Source organism: Semicossyphus pulcher, unplaced genomic scaffold (assembly GCF_022749685.1).
Source record: "Semicossyphus pulcher isolate SPU_LCO1_2020_fin unplaced genomic scaffold, fSemPul1.0.p SCAF_13, whole genome shotgun sequence".
NCBI lineage: Eukaryota > Metazoa > Chordata > Actinopteri > Labriformes > Labridae > Semicossyphus > Semicossyphus pulcher.
Window position 1 is genome coordinate 21,015,900 of NW_027211637.1, and position 22,458 is coordinate 21,038,357.

A 22,458-nucleotide genomic window follows, 5' to 3' on the forward strand; every position below is an offset into this window, starting at 1 on the left:
ACATTTAGAATATACATTAAAAAGATGTTTTATTTTATTACATTGTTTTATTTTAACATACTTAAATTTGTAAGTGAGCATAGTAAACTTTGTGCCACCAACATTAGCATTTAGCTAACATAGGATAGCTTAATGAAGTGGCCAAACGCAGCCTTACAAAGCTGCTAGCATACCTGTAAACCTAAGCTGACCACAATCTAATAGTTGTATACAGACTATATTACATAAAAATAGTCATAGTCATATATAATAAATAGTCATAATATACTATTTTCACATTTAGAATAAAAAATTAAACATAACCTATATCACTATTTTATACTAATAGAAAATTATATATGTAAATCTGGATGTCACTGCAATTTAAACTTCAAAAGGAGACAACAAAATGCTTTTCCATTGATGTCATACTTATTTAGCACCCACAGATTTTCCAACTGTCAGCAGCTTCATACAAACATGCACTGAATTGTTTGAGAAAAGTGTCCATAGGCTTCCCAAAGTGCTTTGAGTAGCCTATACTTTATTTTATTGCTTTAAAGTGTTAACTCAAAAACCTATTTGAATCTGTGTTAAGTGTGGGTTTGTAACACAGTTTCCCGTGTCATTGATGGTGTCAACAAACCTATAATGTTCAGAAAGTAAGCTTCATAATCTACTTGTCTTCACTCAACTCTTTCCAGAAGATGCATCTGCAGGCCAGGGTAACATGAAGTACCATTTCCATGAAGCGTTTAGAGCCCCCTTGTTCCTCCTGCACCTCCTGCACTAATGTCATCCAGGTGACATCGATTAAAGTCTTTGGGGGTTCAGTCCCTCAAGGGCTTTGGAGGGCCAGCAGGACACCAGAGACGTGCCCAAATAAGCCAGTGCCATCTTTGTGGGTGAAATGTCAATGCAGTTACCACCTGCTGGGGGGGGTGCTAGATTGATGGTGGGATGGACCCCCTAAAAAATTTAGGACAAGTGTCAATGATCTGCCACAGTGGGAGGTCAGGGTGGTTGGCAACAGTATTATCTGTTCAACGGAGGACGTTCAAACACATAGAAAGCGATCTGATAGGCTGTAATCAAAGTGTATTGTGAGTTGTACAAGTAGCACTTAGTGGATAAAGTCCTCCGACAACTTTCTCTTCACCAGAGAGCTGTGCCCAGACTAGTAGTTAAGTCATCTTGAAATTAAGAACTGTAATAATATCCAGCTGGGAATCATTCCTGAAGAGCCTGTAGGTTTATCAAGACAGATAAGATGATACTGCGATGAAATTCAGCATCTAAATCATCTCTGTAATGCGAGATCTCCTTTTTCCACACTGCTGTTTTAATACTAAGTAATGATTATTATAGCGAGATTAAAATTTACTGTACCACAGAATACAGGCCATAATTTACAATGTAATTTCTATGGTACTAATAAAAGACTTTCTACAACTTGTACTGAAATGCTTTAGAGAAACGGGTATTTTTGTAAACACGGGATAACAGCTGGGTACAAAACTAAAGTGAAATTGTCAGATCATCAGACACTTCAGAAACATTCATTTTTTGAGAATAAAAGAATCGTTTACACAGAAAAATTCCAAAGAAAAAGATGTTTATTTGAATCTATAAGAAATGATGCAATGTGCATCTCAAAGGGGACAACTGTGAGACAAAAATACTTTGGTACACTTGAATTTCCAAGTAGCACAAGATCTTTACGGACAAAACAGCACGGTACAGTGGTGGCTCCTGCACATGCTTCAGGACGACAATTCCTTCAGGTTTTGTATTCAACTGTGCAAGCTGTTACATTATTGAACATTACAATTACTTTTAATTTGAAGGTGCATTTTGAGCGAGCAGGGAACGCCATTGCTTCAATGAAAAGTGCACACTGAAAAATGTAATCCAGGCTCACAATGTAGTCCATATTTAGAAGATAAATTGTTTGAGTTTTCAGTAAAATTAATGAATCAGTGATGGTGTTTATATGATGTACAGTATAAAATTGTTACAAAAAGGCATATGTGATTTACAAACAATTCAAATTCTACAAATACGAATGCCTACAAATGCCTAAAGTCTACATTAGAAACTAGAATCCAGTGGTACTGCTGCAGAGCACGTCTGCTTCTGAAATGTGCACGATGAAGAGAGCTGTTCGGATGTTTAAAAAAGGTCATTTTTTTTACGTTTACAAGTGATGTTCTCACAGATCCCACTAATCTTTAATACGAATCAGAATGTTTGGAGTCAGATTTCTACTCTATTTAGCCATTGTCTTAGCAAGGAGACAACTAGATACTGTATATCAAAGTTTACGATATCAAAAGTTAGAAGCTAAAAATATTTCCTCCTGAATGTGTTGCAAGAGTAACGGCAATACCTTGCAACGGTAAAAACAAACACTACAATAAAGGTGAGACGACATATAAAGTGCAAAGAGAGGTTTCAATAAATGCACTGGGACTGACTATAGTAGTCACACAGGCAGTGTACAAATACTCTAAAAATGCCACTTCCCTTTTCTCCTTACTTCCTCTTCCTTAGCTCTTTTTATCTTTTATTATTTTGTCTCAAGTGTTTTTGAGGACGGATCATCTTATGAATGCATTTCTCACAGTATTTGGCCAAGGCCATGTTCAACTTAAAGGATGTCAAGCAAGATAAACTCTATACACTGCATGTTGCCACTGAACATGTTATGGATATGTTCTCTGAGAGATGTGGATGGCTCGTGGTACATTCATTTTCACTGCGGGGATCAACGACGTCAACAAGAGATTAGAAAGTTAGCTCGGGCACCAAAGACTGCCACAATCACTTGAGCATGTTTGGACGGTTTCTACCTTTTTTACACGGTTAATTACTCATTTAGTTTACTGAATTTTGTGAAGCGAGAATTTTCCTCTTTTCTTCTATTACACCAAAAAACGCAAATTCCTCATCTCTCCGGAATCAATAGAAAGGTAGTAAACATTGAACATGTTCTATCTCTAAATACTGCCTAAACTGAGATCAGTGCCAACTACAGCAACAACAATTGTAACATCAACAATATTGATATAGTAAAAAATAAAAAAAAATTACAAGAGAAAAAAATACAACAATAATATATAACTCTTCATAGAAATCAAACCAGAGTATCTCTAACGTGAATATATTGAACAATGTAAACCTACCATTATCAATGTTAGCAAATATGATAATAACACAGAAAGCACATCAATCTTATTCCTCTCACAGAGAGCGCTCACATCATTGTTTCTACAATGGTGTGGGTGGGCTTCATCAAGCCATTGTTCCCGTTTGGGTCCAGGGGCTGTGTCAGCTCGCTGCCCTTCAAGTTGTACTCTTTCGGGCGAGAGCTCACGCCTGACTTCGCTGGGGCTGCCACAGCTTTGATCCTCTGGGGGATGGAGATGAGAGATTAGGCTAATGATCATCAGAAACTGGGGCAGTTTATAAGGCTCAAAGTGACAGTTATCAAACAACACAAAGACAAACATCAAAATTCATCTTTAATAGTATTTAAAACATATTCACTTATTTCAATGCAGCAAGCAGTCTTTACTAGAGGAATAGTTAAACATTTAATTCAATATGATAATTTGCTGTCTTGTCTGGAGTTATATCACAAATTCACTGTCATGTCTGTATTCTAAATATGAAGGTACAGCCAGCAGAGCATTAGCCAAGCTTAGCATGACGACTGGAAGGAAGGGGAAACAGCCACCATGGTCGCCTACAACTTCATGGTAACTATAAGGGAGGAATAAGGACAGGCTGCAACAGCGTTAGGATAGCTAGCAAAACTCCCAGCAAGCTAATCTGCTAGCTTGTTTACAACCGTCTGAAAACTATTGGCTGTGCAAGTTGAACAGTAGTGACATCATTGACTGACAGTGGGCTTCACTATATTGTTTTATTAAGTCTTAATTTTGAAAAAACATTTTTCAGCAAAAATTGTTGATAAAAATATTATTTTGCTGTCTAATAATTACGATGGCTTTGAGCTACACCCTCTTCATCATTTGCTACTTCTCTAGACATTGGATGTTAGCTATGGCTAATGTTAGCTAACATTAGTTTCTATAAGCTACTAGATGTTAGCTAATGCTGGGTTAGCATGCTGGGTTAGCATTAACTAACAACAGCTAAAATTGGGAGTTTAAGAGAGTGTTGTAAGTCTTCAATATGAATTGTATTGACCGAGGTTAGAACATGGAAACTCTTGAACAACTTGAATTACTGGAAGTTATGTTGCATTATAACTATAATAGATATAATGTAAAATTTTGGAGGGAGTAAGCTAGCTACAAGTCTTTAGTGTGTTTTCTAACGAGAATAAATCTTTCATGTTTTGTCTTATGTTAAGGATATGAGAGTGATTTCAATACTCTTATATAACTTTTAAGCATATTTCTGAAAGCTTCAAACTGCTCCTTTAAGAAGGTTGAGTTTGCTCACCTCGATCAGGGGTCCCTCAGACTGTAAGATCTTGATGACCATCACCATGGGGATGCAGATCATGGAGGACAGGGCCAAACACCAGCCCAGACCGATGGCCCAGTCAGGGTACTCATACACCTTGTTATAGGTCAGGGGCTTGTACTTGACCAAGGAGAAGACAAAGCAGCCCTGGGAAACAAACACATGCCTCTTTCAGAACAAGCTGAACCCCGCTCTGTGACCTTGAAATATGAACGTTCGTCACATGGCCGTATCGATGACTCTGACACAATAAAGCGACAAAAGCTGCAGCTCCAAAAATCTCTCACCATGCAGAGGACAGGAGTGATTATGGTCCAGCTCCATTTCATCCATGGGTTTGGTCTGTAGCCAATCATATCCTCAAGTCCATCGTAGAAATTGTCAACTCCTACCACAAAGCACAAAGAGAATAAGAATAATGAGTTCTGGCAAATGTTTTCACAAAACAGTACAAGACATATCATCAGTCTTAACAGTGTTATTTTCTGTTATCATAAGATGACCTTTATATCTGCCTCTGGAAATTAGCAGGTTTATGGCCTGTTGTCTCTGTTTTCTGTCCTAATCTGCCTCATTTGTTTCCAGCGGGTCATGTACTACATACTGTATATAGTATAAATAGTCTCAGCTTTGTTTCTCATAACTCGTTTATTAGGTCATCATTTATCTGTCCTCTGTGTTGACTGTGCTTTACGTGAGCTTGATGTCTGTTCCTGTGCTTGTTTGTAAAATGTTAACTATAACAAACTGTCTTATTATTCTGGTTTTAGTTCCTATGTAAGACTAAGCAAAGGACTACAGATTAAATTTAGCCTGCTAAGCTAACTGTTGTTGTTGGTGGTGTCATTGTATCTATTGTAACAATGATAAAAAAACACCTTCCAATTGTATAGGAATTTTTTAACTTGTGGCTCGTGACAGCCAAGCAGTGCATACTTGCAACACGTTTTCATCTTTTGAATATGTGTTTAAGAGTCTTGAAGAGGCAAAACATTGGGACAAAGTTGTGTGGTTTTTGCAGATTTGATTGACAGTGGCCTGGAAGCAAACCGACAATAGAGTTGCAAAGTGGGAGGAACTACCTATGATTCAGAAAGTAAAAGTCCCATTCATTTTTCCCCAGTGCTACATGCTACGGCTTTTCTACGGCTTTATTGGAATGAAAGATTAAGACCTGGAAATATTTGAAAATATCTGGATCTTGATTCCCAATGTGAATGTTGGTAAGAAGCATCCAATCACAGAGCTTGAATTTCTTTTACAAGAGCCCTAACTACGGGTGGAAGTGTGAGTTGTTGCGTAAACTGAAAACACAATCTGCAGCTTAAATCCAATAACTTTTAAATTCTCAGTCAGTTCAAAAAGCTTTGGCACCTTTGTTGTTACATAACATTTGTTGCTGCTCAGATTTGCATCTCTCACTGGCCTCTCCAGATGGCCCAGGCAATGGGTACTGGAGTGTATAAATCTGTCTGACATGTTAACACTAAGGTCAAAACATGGTTTCTAAAATGAATGTAAAAATAATTAAAAAGATGGCAAAAATATTACGTTTCTGTTATGTAGTATTAAAGTGATAATCTCGAAGATTGTCTGATAAGTCACTATCTATGGCCGAATGAGGTAACACAATGGTGATTAAAAGCCTTTGCATTAGCAGTATCATTATGGACTGGGTGTCTGTTGCGACTTTAGCAGAATAAATCACAACGCGAGGCCAGTTAGTGACGCGTTTTCCATCACCCAGCAGTGGTTGGTCTGTCAGAGAGAGTAGGTGGAGCTAAGCTGCTTTTCCGGTCTCTGCAAGTGTTGCGAGTAAACAGTAATCTACTATGGCTGAACAAACAAAGAAAAGATCGACGATGATCGAAAAAAAGAAACAAATTTGACCCTCAGATGAAGGCAGAGTTACAACCGGAGCCAATATGCTCCCGCTATTACCGTAGTTACAGTTAATGATTTAAGTCAACTAAAAGAATGAGATTACTTTGTGCAAATAGTAAGGTGAAAACAAAACTGGTCTACAAATGGAAAACACAGTCCGTCTTTCATTCTTATAATGGTTTCATCCACTAGGCTAAATGTTAATAGCCTAATGGACGGATGCAATCTGGTGGGAGGCGACCCTACATAGCCAATCACAATCTAGCGCGGGACCCCCCCCCCATCCCTCACGCCCCTGCATGCAGTCAAACATATTTACTACTGACGTGTAAAGAACCACAAGGACACCTTTGTTTACCAGCAAAGAGATCAGTTGTGCTCCTCAGGATCATTACTTTGAAAAACGACACACATAACACCACAGAAACCCGTCACATAGAGTCGTTTCCACTTACCATAAACCCAGGCTACAGCGATGCATTCAAAGAATGCAACCCACAAAAGGCACACACCACTGGCTGCATAGTAGTCAAAGAGTTGAAACACATACATGCCACCCTGGAAAAAGAAAAGAAGGAAAGCTGCATTAATTATCTCTTTAATGTGTGTGGAGGGACAGAAAGTCACAGAGATAGAGTGGGGTATTAAATAAGAGTGGGCGGGGTGGGGAGGGGGTTGCTGAAAGCAGCGTACAAGAATGCCTGGCACCCTACCAATAGAGGCAGAGTTCAACAGGTGCTGCGACGTTATTGAAGCATGGTTAACGGCTAAACGGAAAACGGCATGCCGAATTGTTCCATTCAAACACACAGGACGTGAGCGGTGAAGGTGGTGGGAAGCCATATTTGGTCCTAACAATGAAGCAGTGGAAAGTCTGTGGCGTTATCTCCGCTGTCGATCCGAATACGCGGAGTGTCTTTTTCCTTTTCTAAACAGGATAAGCAGCAGAGGTGAAAGGCTCTATGGACCGTCGGGTGAACTTACTTTCGTCACCATGGCGAGTCCCAGGAGATAGCTACAGAGGCACATCACAGCTATGAAGATCTCGCGCCGGTAACCCTTCCTGAGGACGGACGGGTAAAGATCCACAATGGAGGTGATCTGTCCTTCCACTTCAACAAACTGTGGAGACAAAAGCGACTTTTAAGATCTCAGAGAGGGAAAAAAAACAATGTGTCTTTTTGTGTGCATCCTTTTTTTTTTTGCCTCTACAAACCAGTGATTAGAGAATAAGAGCGGCCTTTGTTGGTCAGTAATGAGAAATTTAAACAGGGCTGCTCTTTGCAACACTGGTCTGTTGCTACCAAGACACAACAGAAACCAAACAACAGTGAATCACTGTCTCCTTCTCCCCCTGTTTCTCTCTCTCTCGCTCCCCAGCGTCTTCTTATTGCCTCATAATGTCATAACAAAATCATGAAATTGTTTCTATTTATCAAAGCAAGCTGTCTTCAAGCACCAAGAACATGCTCCTTTGTTGCATGAAAACCCAAACAAAACCCCCTTACATAACAGAGGCATGTATGTGTGAGGGACGTTAACAATATGTAGCATTCAGGGGCTGTAAATCTGCATGAAATGTATGGGGAAAAAGTTCACCCACACACGCACACACATACTGTCACTGGCACAGTTTCTCTCATGGAAATAGCCGCACTCGCATAAGTATTTACATGTGCTCAAATTTAGAGCGTCGGCCTGATCTCGCAGTTGGCTGAGATGAGTAGCCGGCAATGTGCGGGACTGAGTTAGCACGGGGGTAGAATTACACTTGGAGGCAGGAAATGTGATCTAGCCGGAGAATCCCTCGGGTGGACGCTTGTGTTTTGTCTACTTAGATTATCTTGTCTTAATCAAAGCTCTGCCTCCTGTCAAAGCTTGATGGCTTGCATGCTAGCTACTATAACGACTTCTTATATGAAAATGTTTGGCAACCAGCTTCTTAAAACTGAATTTGCGTGATTACAGGGCTGTAAAAGGGCCGTAATCCTCACACACTGGTAGTAAAATACCTTTGTGTGATCAGGCTGCTTTTCCTGTCCGCTTGCTATCTGATACCCTGCAGACGTTAGATGTGGATCAGAGAGACACTAAATGTGTTTTACACATTGCGGCTGGCAGGAGCCAACTAACCCATGGGGCCTGGGAGGTGTCTGAGTGAAATTAGTGGGCAGCACACCAACCGGCTCTTCTGTACATAGCTCCACAGAGCGATTGTGAGAATGCTGACCTGGCTGTCGAGGCCCAGAAGCAGCAGCATGATGAAGAAGAGGATGGCCCACAGGGTTGGCAGCGGCATCATGGACACGGCTTTGGGGTAGGCGATGAAGGCCAAGCCGGGACCTGGAGGGAGAACAGAGAGGGGATGGGGGAAAGGGGCGGAGAGCGGGGTTAACATTTCTATCTGATGTCGGCTTGGACGACAAAAGGAAGGACTGGAAAAATATTGTGAAGATTGTGCTAGAGAGGCTGCGGGGTCTGGCACTGCTGATAGTCTACAGGAAATGTGTTGTAATGTGTCCAACAGAAGAAAGACAAGGGGAACAATTAGCTAGAATGAGTGTTTATATTTTTGGTTCTATGTGTTGAGTGTCTGAAGGGATATACTTGTCTGTATGCACGAACATAATGTCTCTTTTACAATGTGCATATTACATAACCGCCCACTGTTTACATGGTACATATGCAAACCATTCCACTGTATAAACTACTAATTAGGTTGTGTTGATGGGGTTGCATCCTGAGAAATAACAGCTGCTTTACATTTAGTGTAATCATCTGTATGCATCAATATCTTTTCTCCTATTCTACCCCATTCATACAACACTATGTGCTCTTTGGCTGCTAGCTGTTTGTTTGTGGTAGCTAGCGTGTGCAGTTACGATAAAGTGGAATCTAAACAAAGCAGATGAGGATTTAAGAAAGGCCATGAACCGCATCCAGAGAGCATGACACACAAAGTCAGCAATCACATAAACTAGTGCCTCTATTGAACAGCTGGTAACATTGCAGGTCACTTCTCTCTGTAAGATTCTTAAAATCATTAGGTATGAAACTGTGTTTTCACATATAATGGAGCATCTCGTATGTATAAACATAGCGTCCTCTGTAAGTACTCTCACTGCCATACAGTTGTGGTGTGATGCAGTGTTTGAAGTAGCAAGAATTGAATTTGAAGTGAACAAAGCGAGCATGCTGAAAGAAGACGCATCTCCCCCAGAGTCCACCAAAAAGGGAAGGCAGAAACAGAACCGGTGGCGTCCACCTCTGGAGATCCAAAGGGTGTTAGCATGACTGGGCTAACAGTGCTATGCTGGGTGCCAGTGCACCTACAGAACAATGTCCTTTGGGTAAAAAAAGGATGTAAAGCTACTGAATGACATGAGCAGGTTGGCTGTGGGACATGAGGACACCTGCAAAAATAATGGTGATAGCCCAGTGCAGTAACACCGCAGTTCATTGTGTAGCTTAAACACACAACACTTGACCAATGCGATGCAATCTGTCCTCAGAAAAGGTGTACGAAAAACTCACACTGAAATCACAATTCTGTTTCTTTGAGGCTTCCAATCAAGGAGTGTGCAATTGCCGATACTTCTACATTTCAGCATCATCGTTTCCGAGAATCACTGTCTAACGCTTTTGATGAGTATCCAATTGTCTTTTTATGTTTTTGTTCGGCAGCAGCACCCACCATCACTGCTGCCATCACCTTGGACCCTCGTACCTGACTCTGCCACATCGGCAATGTCCACCCCTTGTTCTTGTGCCATGAAGCCCAGGACGGAAAATATTGCGAAGCCAGACACAAAGCTGGTACCGCTGTTGAGGCCTCCCAGCAGCAAACAGTCCCTATGTCACACATATGTCATGGAGGTTGTTAATGAACACAGGTGGAACCGAAGTTCCCATTTTTTTTCTTTTCACGCAACCGTCTCTGACACGAGTTGCTGTCACTACTACTGTCCCCTCTCCCCTCCCGGCAGAAACACAACTCACCTGTAGCAGTTGTATTTGTATTTGTTGTAGCTTCCCAGTGATGTCATGGCTCCCAGGCAAATGGCATAGGAGAAGAAAATCTGGGTTCCTGCATCAATCCACACCTGCGGAGACAAAAGGAAGAAGTGCGCTCAACAACAATTTCCAAACAAGGAACGCTTCCTCACAGATGGAGCAAATAAAACATGCCCTTTAAAGCCCCCCAAAAAAACAAGAACTGCATTGTTAAACATAAATCAAATGTATTTCAAAGGCTCAATGTTATCGCAAATAGACGCTCAATAGTGCCTGCTTGGTTTTGATGTAAATCTGAACACTTCTGAGAAATGATGTAATCGAGTTACATAACAAAAAAAAAATATTTTTCATGAAAATCTCACTTCAACAAACCTACTGGATTACTACAGTTAGTTAGGTACTGAGAGTCAGAAGGTTACAGCTAACAGCCAGTTGCACAAACTATTCCCAGGCGGGCTCTTCTCGAAGTCTCGTTGCCAGGCAATAAAACAGTGATGACAAGACATTTGTAAGTTATCCAGATCAAATAAATAAAACAGATTTATTAGAGTGTTTGAGTGGTGCTAGGAAATAGATTTTGTTACTTCTGGACCGAGAGTTTTTAATGCTAAGCTAACCAGCCGCTTGCTGTAGTTTCATATTCATTAAGTCTCATACAGACATGAGAGAGGTGTCAATCTTCTCATAAAACTCTCAGAAAGAAGCAATAGGCAGTGAAATCTAACATCAGCAGTCATCTCCACGGCTGGGCCTGTCTGCTTTTAAACTGCAGTGTACCAAGGACAGGCTGAAGAACACGTTTTCAGATCGCGTTTGAGACGTCACAAACCTAAGGAGCCAATCCCGTTATGCATATCATGATGTGCAACCTATGGCAACCACTTCGGCGATGCGCTGTATTTTTGTAAACTCACTACTGACTACTAACCTTAACGTTAACACTACTGATTACTTAATTTCAAGCTAGCTAAGTTTCAACAAGTTGCCGCTAAACGATGGCAGAGACGTGTTTTGTTTTTGGGACGGAGGGGGCGGTTGGACATTTGCATAGTGGGCGTGGACTATGCTGATTGGGGACTTTTTAATGAGGGAGAAGGAGGAGATGCTTTGGGAGCATTTTTACAAGGTAATTAAACGTATTTTGCAGAAAAAACATGTCAGACACAATTTATTATTTCAAGCAGAGCATTTTATACGTCTTAAAACATGACTGGAGCTGGTCTCTAACCAGCAGAGATCATGCTCACAAGTGAGATAATGTTTTATTTACTTAACGTTAAGTCACAAAATGCAATGTTAGCTTGAATGAAAGTAAAGCTTTCTCTGGACTTGAATATTGTTGGAAACATTGGGGATAATGAAGGTGCACATCTCAACAAAATATATAACAAAGGTCGAGTTGTTTCAGACATTTCAATACCTGGAGACAGAGATGTGAAAGACATGAGGGGGAGTTAGAGTTCAGATCTATAACAGGAAAAGAGGAGTGGAGGAGTTTTTGATCGTACCTCTGGATCTTGTAGGCGGGTCAGGTCAGGGTAAAGGTAAAATTTGATCCCTTCAGATGCCCCGGGCAGGGTCACTCCACGCACCAGCAGCACAATCAGCATCACGAATGGGAAAGTTGCTGTTATGTACACCACCTAGACAGGACAAAGGAGTTTTAGCCAAAATACTGAACAACGCAAAAGACTCATCGTCCTTGAGGTTCAACGGGGAAAAACACTACTTCTTTCCTAAGTTCTCATTTTAAGTTATGTATTTCTGACTACAGGAGCATCATTCTTAACGTTCTTAACTTCCTCAACACAGTAAAGGAAAGTAAGATCTGTGAACATACACCCTACAGAGGTCATGTAGTAATAATTCTTAATAGAGTTAATATTTTCCTCTACAGAGCTCCTCCTGTTGGCTCGGGCCCAGTTTCGCTCCCACTAACAGAAACAGAGGGAGGGCTAAGGAGCAGCAAATCAACTGTTTACAGCCGACAGTGAGTCTGGCCAACAAGTAACTTCCAGGACAGCACAGAGGCTTGTGCCTTTAAATCAAGCAAACTAACGGCCTTCCAGGGATGTGTGTTTTTTCTCCCAGCAACAGTGTTTTGTCAATGACTTGTCGGGGTAAAAAGTGAAGGCCAAACAGCATCCAGGCAACACAGTAAGTACAGGATGTGTGTGCGCCTCAGCACTCACTTTCCCTGTGGACTTGACTCCCTTCCAGATGCAGAAGAAGCAGATGACCCACACTGCGAGGAGACACAGGGCCAGGTCCCACTTCAGGGGCCCGATGTCCTCGATCCCAGAGGAGATGCTCAGGACGTTGCGTCTACAGAGGTACACAAAGGGTTAACAGGACTTGAAACAGAATACATACAATTTAAAACAAAGACAAGGATGTAGATCATTTGACATTTCTAAATTATAAACATTAGAGGCTAATTATAGTGGAAATCATCAGACACCTGACTTGGCCTTTCTGTGCTGAGAGTCTGAATACACTAAAGAGGTTTGGAGGACAATCTGGAAAAGCTGGAAGTGTTTAATCCTGAATAAACACTTCGGATTTGGTGCAGATTTGTTGTGATGAATTGTAATCAAAGTTCAACATGTTACAAAGAAAATTGTAATGAAAAAAATGTGGTTGATATTTCAGTTCAGTTTGACAATAAAAGTCAAACTTCGCTGTAGGTGCTGCACAAATAAAGTTTTCAATAAACCGCAGGAGAACTCAAAGTAAACTGTGCTGTGTGTTTTTGTAGGAATTGTTCCAGGACAAATACATTTACGCAAGCAAGATAAACAGAGTTGCTTTGTGTGTGTCCGCGTGTCAGTTAGGCTGCCGTCAGTGGATACTCACTCCCAGAACTCAGTGACGGGAGAGGTAAAGTTGGTCATGTTGGCCGCCAGCCACAGGGTCTTGTTCTTGCGGACTGTGTCCTCGATACAGTGCTCTGTGTTCCAGGGCTGCTTGCATTTGGCCCAGGGGAGCTCCGGCTGAAAGCACTGGAACAGGTAGTAGAGTCCCCAGGCCAAGATGACGATGTAGTAGATGTTCAGAAGCGAAACGATCACCACGGAGGCATAGCCGATCCCTGCAGAGTGGAAGGAAAGGCAGATTTTTTTATCATCAGCTCAATATATTATCTATGAGTCACATTTTGCACTCTTTGAGTTTAAACATGCAATAACCACTTTTTTTCTATTGATATTGTATCACCTGTAATGTTGCTCTAGAGATCTTGTTAGCAAAGCTGATACTGAGCAACATTATCATTCTTTTGGACTCATGTTTTTGATCACCTGATGAATGCAGTTCCAATATTCAACCTCTTTTAGTTCAGAAATATCTAGCTCGTTAGCTGCTAAATGCTATATTATCTTTAGCAGCTAGCGGCTAACTATCCTGTCTGCTATTTGGGGCTGAGCAGGTAGTTTACAGCGGGCTTAAGAGCTTTCTTGCTCCAAATAACACTGATTTGAATAGCAATCGTGAAATTACACACAATTACAACAATTACGACATGTATAAAACATAAACAAGATGTGTGTGTGAGGACTCAAAAGTAGGAGGAAGCTAGCTTGGTGATGGCGCTGCGTCTATGACGAAATACTGTAAAGCAAATGTAGCCCTTTGCTAAGTACGTACCAAAATATTAAGGACCATCTATAAAAACTATTTCATCAATATTAAAGATTGAAACCTCTAAGACTTTATTTGGCCTTCCAATAGGAAATATAGAGTCAATGAGAATTCCAGGTGGGTTAATCACTAACGAGAAAAAGTAGTCATGAGATCCATTATTCAATATTAATGATTATAGCCTCCTCCAGGGTGTGTTAGTTCACTTTGAGATCACATTTGGCTGTGGTTAAAGATCCATCAGTGATTTGGTAAGAAGTGCCATGGACTTGAAAGTTTCAGCGAGGGCTGTAAAACACAGATTTTCAGCCTGATGTGAAATAACTCTTGAAATAAGAGCTTTATATAAACAATTAAAGCGTTCCGGCGATGTGGAGACTGCCGCAGAGAAACTTCAAAGGCAGGGGGGGGAAAGAACAGCTCATTCTTATTGAATTAAAAGGGAGAACTTCCAAAGCTTGACTCGAACACTGTTATAATGTCCTTAGTGTTTTCACTCTATTTTTAGATGACTTTGCCACGAACCTGGGCGCAGAAATCCCCGGTACTCTTCCACTGCTCCAGAGTATTTTTAAACTCATCATCTCTATCAGCCCCACCTCCTCGTTCCCACATACCAAACGCCAACTGATAGACAACCAAAGCTGCGACAGGTGTGTGCGTATGTGTGTAGTCGACTGCGTGCAGGAAGTTAAGTCATGAATTCTCCCTGTGATAAAAACACGTGAATGTAGGGGGAGGGGGGGGACAATGAAGAGATTTGTGATAGCCACTTGTGGATGTTTCTCTGTTGCGCCAGATGGACAGGCAGCCAACCTCAGCGCTCTGTGAATAGCGGAGAGACCGCCAGCAGCTGCTGGAGATCCGGTGCTGCACACTTTCCTCTCTTTTCATGTCGCGTCTCCACGTGTGAACATGAGCACTGCCGTTATGGCAGCTGCTGAGGGCGTGGCGCCTCTGCCGCTTGTCTACAGCTGTCCCTCAAAGGTTGACGGGCTGCTTCAAAGAGCCACGAGGGGGGCCCGGACTGTCTGTAGAGTATCTGTGGCTCATGGTGATCTCAGGTCAAGAGATCCCTTGGAGAACCTGACCCTCCCAACACCGTCACAGAAGACATGCAGTATTTATGATGCTCTATAAGCTGAGACAAAGCATGTGCGTCCACATGGCAGCTCCATGTCAACAACAATGATGCTGTGTGAGACTTTACCCACTGCTTGATGTCTGCTTCTATTGCAACTCAACTTCAACATCCAGAGATGAAGATGCACCTTCAAGCATGAGGTGTTTGTATATTTAAGTTTATACAAAAAGTGTCTGAGGAGGTATTTAAAGCTTACATATACATGTTTATGTAATATAAGGAGTCCTGCATTATTCTCTGTTCAGTACCCTTAATAATCGGCTGCTGTGTTTCTGTGTTGTGTAATGTTGTTTACACAACAAAAAGCAGCCTCATGAAGAAATGTGGTCCAATTACACCGGCACGGAGCGGGATATTGTGCTGAATAATGATGAATGTGAGTTGAATAATTAGTCCTGGACTGAAACAGGAAGTAAATCAGGGCAGAATTCTTGTTTGGACAAATGAGGCTTTTAGTCAGCGTTAAATATTAAATGATCTTGTCAGGGATGATTTGTGCTCTGGTGCAGAGAGAATCTGTGAGAGTGTGTGTGTGTGTGTTCCTGTGCTTTGACTGACCGGTAAAGATGGGGCAGAGCTTGGCCCAGCAGGTGATCCCTCCTTCAGAGGTGTACTGTCCCAATGCAACCTCCAGGAAGAAGACAGGCAGGCCTCCACCGAACAGGAAGATGAAGTAGGGGATGAGAAACGCACCTGAGGGAAAGGATACAGGAATGAGCTCAGAATGAGACATCTTCTTTCTACGACTGTATTATTATATTTGTTGTGCTACTTCTACCTACCTCCACCATTTTTATAACAAAGGTAAGGGAAGCGCCAGACGTTTCCTAATCCGACAAAGCCTCCGGCCACCGACAGGACAAAGTCGAGCTTACTGGCCCACTTCTCCCTCTGAGGGGCCTTCCCTTCGGCCTCGTCCTCGGGCCGCGTGCCTGGGCTCTTCCCCGGTGAAGGTTTGAGGGTGTCCTTGTGAAAGTCCTTCAGGCATTGGAGTTTTTCTTTTTGTGCCATGCTGTGGACGGAGACAAAGGGGGGAAAAAAAGACATGAGACAAAGAGAGAGAGACAGAGGTGAGCGAGATAAGACCAAGATAGGGAGTAGCGTTAGGGAGATAATGCTGTCGCCTGATTGCGTTACAGTATGCTGTGTAACCACTGAGTACATGATATACAGTACTGTGCTTCTAATCTGGCTAATCTGAGCAGCTGATGTGTGGAGGTCAAATAGACTATAGAAAAATGTTAACATAAGGTGGTGATAAAAACCTATTCCAACATTTGATTAGGAAGATCCAACACATTTTAATGCACCTAATCATTCCATCTTCTGTTAATGAAGGGAAATAAATACGTCGATCTAAACTTAATACTCCCACTACTTAAACAAGACCCGATGTAGCAGCATGTGCACATAGAGAGTCAGTGTTCTGGTTCTCTGTGTTCCAACTCTCCGTGTCTCAGGGTGGGTTTTTGCAGCTCAGAGGGGGGCACATTGTCACCGAAAGAACAGGAAGGGAACATTTGGACCCGAAACACGCCTTTAAAACCTCGCCTGACCCTGCAGGAAAGTTTTCTTCTTGCTTTCTCTCATGCCAGCGAATCAGCAACAAGTCAGTCCAACCGTAATCCAAATTTAGAGAGGAAGATATCCCTGCGCATTCTCAGAGCCCTGGCTGCTCTCCGGAAGATACGACAGCTTAAGTTCACTCGAGTGTTTACACTGTAAACGGCCTTTCCAAGAAAGACAGGATTTGTTATTACTGAGCGAGGTATCCTATTTCCCCTCATGAGCCAAAGAGGAGAAAAGAAGCCCTAATTGGACAGGAATAACTGTGTAAGACATGTCGAGACTGACTGTGATTTAAGCTCCCAGCCGGCGCAGGATGAAGAACAAAAGAGGAACAATGAGGACGCTTTAGTTTACTGTTAGATGTGAGATTAATTGTAATACTATTGAGGAAGGTTTTCTCTTTTTTTAAGTCTGAGGATTTAAATTCAAACTGCGGATAAAAGTACAAATTTTACATAAAAAATTTGTTTTTTCCTCTTGAAAATAAAGTCCAAAACCCAGAAATAACACTTAAAACTGGGCGGTAATAAGTGGAAATTTAATTAAGGCAACCATCAGAGTGATACCAGTATCTTTCCCTTCCCAGTAAAGGGCACACGCATGAAGAAGAAAAATTCCTTTCACATTCCTACTGGGAACTATGCGTCTCTTCACTTCATCGACCCATGAACAACAACCCCTCCATCCCCTCCGGTTTGTGCACACACCGCGTCCCGTCATTTTCTAGGATTTCTCTTTTCCTGTTATGCATGACAAGTCAACTTGAACCGCTTTCCATTCTCAGACCTCCTTACATAACTGGATCAGTTCTTGCCCACTCGGTTCTCTCATCCTGTTTCTCTCTCTCTCTGTCTCTCTTACTTCCCCCCTTTATCCAATTTCCCCCTCTTCTTCTGCTCGCGTCTGCTCAGCGTTTGCTTTCACCTGCTCGCATGGTCTGCCAGATAAGACTTAAGGGAAACTGTCCTTGGGAATTAAAGCAGACATACTCAACACATTCCTTAACCTTATAAGCAAACATCTCAGCACATTCACTGCTTGGATCCTCGCTGAAACTTTTCTACAGAGACATCCAGTTTAAATGAATCAAACAAGACAACATTACAATATATTTTCACTTCTTTCTCTATTTGTTTAACTGTTTAAATAGACTTTTTCAATATCCTCTTAAGCTTCACACCTCTTTTGATTTATCCAAATAATGCAGAAAACTTCAAAACACACATGCAAATCCTGAAAAATCTCCTTTCCAAGCAAAGCAGATGAGAGAACTTACATTTCCTTCATGGCTGCGGCTATGTATAGAGTTCCTCTCTCTCAGCTGTCACCATTCCTCTGTACTGAATGCCTTTATGCCGACACGGGTCAGAAGAAGTGGAGCTGACAGCAGGACCCGCCCCTTGGCTAAAGACAATTAAATCCAAAGTGGAGATTGGACGCAGCCCGGCTGTGACGGACAACTCAGGTACAAACATGGGAGACTGTAAATTTCCACTTCCCACTTCTGCCTGCCCACAAACATACACACAGCCGAGTGGTGGGGGGTGAGTGTGTGTCACATACACACTTCTTATTCATGTTGGAGACACAGAGAACAAGTCAGAGGGAAAAAGAAAGGCTGGGCTGCTCCAACACTGGGGGCTGAGTTATTATCATGTACAAGTGGATGAACTGAAGGCAGCATTTAGAGCCTTAATATGAAGCCCCTCATCACAGCCCTGCGCCACTTCTACGCATCTTTGTGTTAAAACTATTTTTATTCACGCGTTCATGCCGAGATAATTCCTGGCATGCGGGACATTCAGAATCAGCGTCCTCCATTCTTTCATGACATGTGGTTTGTTATCTGGGAAATGTAAACCAGTATCAGCTTATAACAACTCCTAATAAGGTAATGTGCCTCCTCTGCTCCTCATCCGTCTGTTTAGATACCATTCACCGCTCCTAGAGTGCACAATGGCCGGACAAAGGCTGGCATGCAAGAGTCAATTAAAAACTGATAGAGTCCTCTGCAGGATATGAATGGTTAAATGGGGGACAAGGATCATCTGATGACACTGCACACACACAGACAACCACACACACCTTTGACACCTCTTAGCTTTGCACGGCGCCTTAATCCATCATATTCTGGTCAGTGTCATGCTCTGGATACTATTTTGGTTGCATAACCCTTCACAGACGCGATCTAATCCATTGTGAGAGACCGCAGGATTTGTATTTTGAAGGTAGAGGCAGCAGCGAGAAAAGGCCTGTTTCATGTGGACCATCTAATAAAGGAGCTACGCCCTTTGTAAAGAGAGAAGCTGCTGTATGTTCAGAACTTAATGCCCGATGAGAGCCTGTTTGAGCGGCTATTGTTGAATGAAAGGCATATTATCAGACTAGTTTTACAAATTGTAAAAACAAATACAATCTTCCTTCTACTTTTTTTGTTTTATTGTGTCTTCTCTTCCAAGATTTGATTTGTGTTTGACTTTAAAAATTAGATCAGAATCAGAAGGACAGATTTATGTGTATGTAAAAAGTTCCGTGTTGTGTTTGTGGACGATAATAAAAATCAAGGGAATCACAGTGCTATGGGGGGTTCACACTGCACGCGTAAGAGGTGGTGGCGGCCGCGAACTTCTTCATTTTTATTTTTAAATGCATGTAAACAGGTTAGATGCTTCAGATCGCTGCCGCTTCTCATGCACATTTACAGAATAGGAGGCTTTCCTATTGTTACTACAAGCCACGCACACTTCTCTGCCAAATTGAAATGTTGTAACTCCTATTGACCTCGTATCAACAATATTATCAACTCTTCCTGTCACAGGCATGGAAAGTAAAGTATGTTAACACTTCCTGAATTATTTTTCATTTTCCAATCTGGCATTCCGACTCCCCCAATTGTACACTATGTGTTTATTTTGATGTATTTCCAGGGCAGTTATTTTGTTTTTTTTTAAATAAACTTTATTTGTTATATTATCACGGCCGTTGTTTATTGTAAACTTTATTTGTATTTCCAGGGCAGCTGTTTAAAAAAAAAAAAGTTTTTATAAACTTTATTTATAACATTATCAGGGCCGTTGTTTGGTAGATAAAGTCACCCACAAGGTTCCTTTTTTTTTTTTAATTAAAAATGTAGTCATAAGTCTCACATAGGCCATAAGTACATTATGTTAGTAAATAATAAATAACATCAGGTTACATGCCATTATTTCTTCTGGTGTGATCTCTCTCTATCTCGGCTCTATCTTTTGCTGTATTGTTAAATGGTAATTGGACTGTACTTAGCACTTAGTCTTTGCAACCACTCAAAGCTGCTTTTATACTACATATCACATTCATCCATTCACACACTGATGGCAGAGGCTGCTACGTAAAGTGCCCAACTGTCAATCAGATATCACATTCATACCCGTTGGCTATGCAATTTGGGGTTCAGTGTCTTGCCCAAGGGCACGTCGCAGCTATTGTTAAGGTCTTATAACCTATAACAAAGACCTAAAACTGCCCCTGGATATGGCAACAGCCAGCAAGGCAAAGTGAAGAGTGATAAATGGATATATTTTATTTATGTGTATTAATTATTGTTTACAGCTGAGCAGAAACCTCTTTATTCTTTCCTGTATATAATGGATCTAAATGACATTTGTAAAGCGAACATATTCAAAATGTTCATGGCCTTTATTAAGGTAAAAAAAAAGGTCAAACAGTTGAAGCCGCAGCTAAAATAATAAATAATATAATAATAACTCTCACAAGTGCCATTTTTTTTTTTATCAGTAGTAGGTAGGCTGTCTTTATTTTGAATATTAATAACCAACTCCTTATTTAGCTTGGGACCCTCAGGAAACCCCTCACAGACCCCTAAAGGTCTCCAGACCACCTACTTGGGGGCTTTGTTTTCAGCACTCGCAGTTAAAAAAAAAAAAAGGTCCACTGACCCCCAGGCTTATCCTAGTGAGAGGGGATTGGGGTTATTACAGGACACATGTAAATCAATCAGTGAAAGGGTTGGGAACAGAACAAGTAGGTTAGATATGAGTCACTAGACATACGATATAAGCTAGTAAACATCTTAGTTCATCATATTTACATCAGCGGACAGCTCACTTTGCAGTGCATAAACATTCATTCATTCTTTTTTTTTCTTCATTCAATTGATGACTAGTGGGTGTGGAGGCTGAGAGTGCACCTGGAGTCTACTAAATACAATAAATATATCCCTTCACACACAGCCACACACATCACATGTCCCTGTGGAGCCGGGGTGTGCCTGAACGCATCACACCAGACATCCAAAAATGATCAAAGAGAAACGAGGAACAGGCTCTTATCAGATATAAACACAGGAAACTGGGTCCAACGGCCACAGCTGCGTTTATTGAGCCTTAACATTGTTTGATTTTGGATTTTTTTTTTTAACAAAAACGTTTTTTAGCGGTAGCTTTAAGAACACAGCATCATATAAAAGCAAAAAGAGAGCAAACATTGTGTGTTTACATGGCAGAATGAAATCAACCAGCATGCCTACTGTTCAATATCGAAATACGTGACGAATGACATTATCTCTGACACACACACAGACACACGTGTAAAAATAAATTATATGGCATTAACGGTTCGGGAGCAGGAATCTTCTACCGTTCTATCTTGCATTTCTTAAATATAAACATTAATATAAATATTTACTGACTTCATATGCAAAGAAGAAGCCGGATTACCTGTCCTTGTTTTATTTGGCAGCCTGTTGTTCCTTGTTCTGTAGCCTATGTTTAACGCTGAGTGACACAATTTAATGTATTTTTCTGTCAGAGCATTGTTTCTACGAGCTGGTGCGCGTTTAATATCAGTTTGAGTGGAAAATCACCAGCTTCTCCATGCAACTACTTCTTAAAGCGACAGCCTCCCTCCGTCAGCCCTTCACCTGATTGTCCAACTGTCAGTGTCACTGCACTATTACGAGCTAAATTAACTATCAACCACAGTAGTCTAATATCTTGTGGCATTTATTAATTGATTAACATTCACTTGCACAAAATTTAGCGATAACCTGTAAAAGCGTAGTCTACTCGGCAGTTAGCATTTATAATTGTAGCCTAAACGTGTGTGTAACGTTCAGAGTCTGATATGATAATTTCAAAATCACTAATATATTTGCATTTACCAAAAAACACGCCATGCAAATAATTTTGGCATCACTTTCTAATAAGGCAAATGGGCGATAATGCTTTAATGGTTAATGAATCAATTATAAGGCTAATGCTTCAGGCTAACAGATCAGTTAAAGACAATAGAATAAGCGTTGGGTTGCCAGGTTGTGAAAAACCTAATAGGCAGGTTCTTTCTATTTGGTAATAATGTACTTTTAAAGCTCCTGTGAGGAGTTTTTCGCTGGTTATGGAACAGACTGAACTTAATTCTGATTACTCTATATGACCTACAAAAGCAAACCAGACCATCAGTGAAAAGATTGATTATTTCTATATAATTATTTTTAATGCCTGAAACTGCTGGTTAGGGGTAGGTGTCAGATGCGGCGATAAAACGCACGCTGCCTTTGTTTATATTTTCCAGGGAAAATTCAAAGTGAGTGATACATAAGACTGTTAAAGACAGCAGGATGAGATTTATTTGTCAAAAAACACCACCTAAGCGTGTACAGGACAAAATCAGCAAAGAGATAAGAGGTACTGTTTAGTCCACAAGGGTTGCCAAACTTAACACAAACCGAACGT

At 41.2% G+C, this 22,458-nt stretch overlaps 1 protein-coding gene across 2 annotated transcripts; it reads right to left on the minus strand.

Moving 5' to 3' along the window:
- Positions 1–1,577: 1,577 nt before the first annotated feature.
- Positions 1,578–21,547, minus strand: slc6a6a (solute carrier family 6 member 6a). Of its 2 annotated transcripts, none has more exons than XM_069660039.1 (14): positions 21,445–21,547; positions 15,943–16,172; positions 15,719–15,853; positions 13,234–13,468; positions 12,570–12,702; positions 11,886–12,020; positions 10,360–10,463; positions 10,088–10,212; positions 8,591–8,703; positions 7,345–7,482; positions 6,816–6,918; positions 4,764–4,864; positions 4,453–4,623; positions 1,578–3,391 (listed from the first exon to the last, which is right to left on the minus strand). In XM_069660039.1, exons 2-14 carry the CDS (start codon positions 16,169–16,171, stop codon positions 3,236–3,238), a joined length of 1,878 nt encoding a protein of 625 aa, XP_069516140.1. In that variant the 5' UTR covers position 16,172; positions 21,445–21,547; the 3' UTR covers positions 1,578–3,235. The 2 variants fall into 2 exon arrangements, with proteins under 2 accessions (XP_069516140.1, XP_069516139.1); XM_069660038.1 differs by lacking the exon at positions 21,445–21,547 and adding an exon at positions 18,006–18,123.
- Between the last annotated feature and the right edge of the window lie 911 nt (positions 21,548–22,458).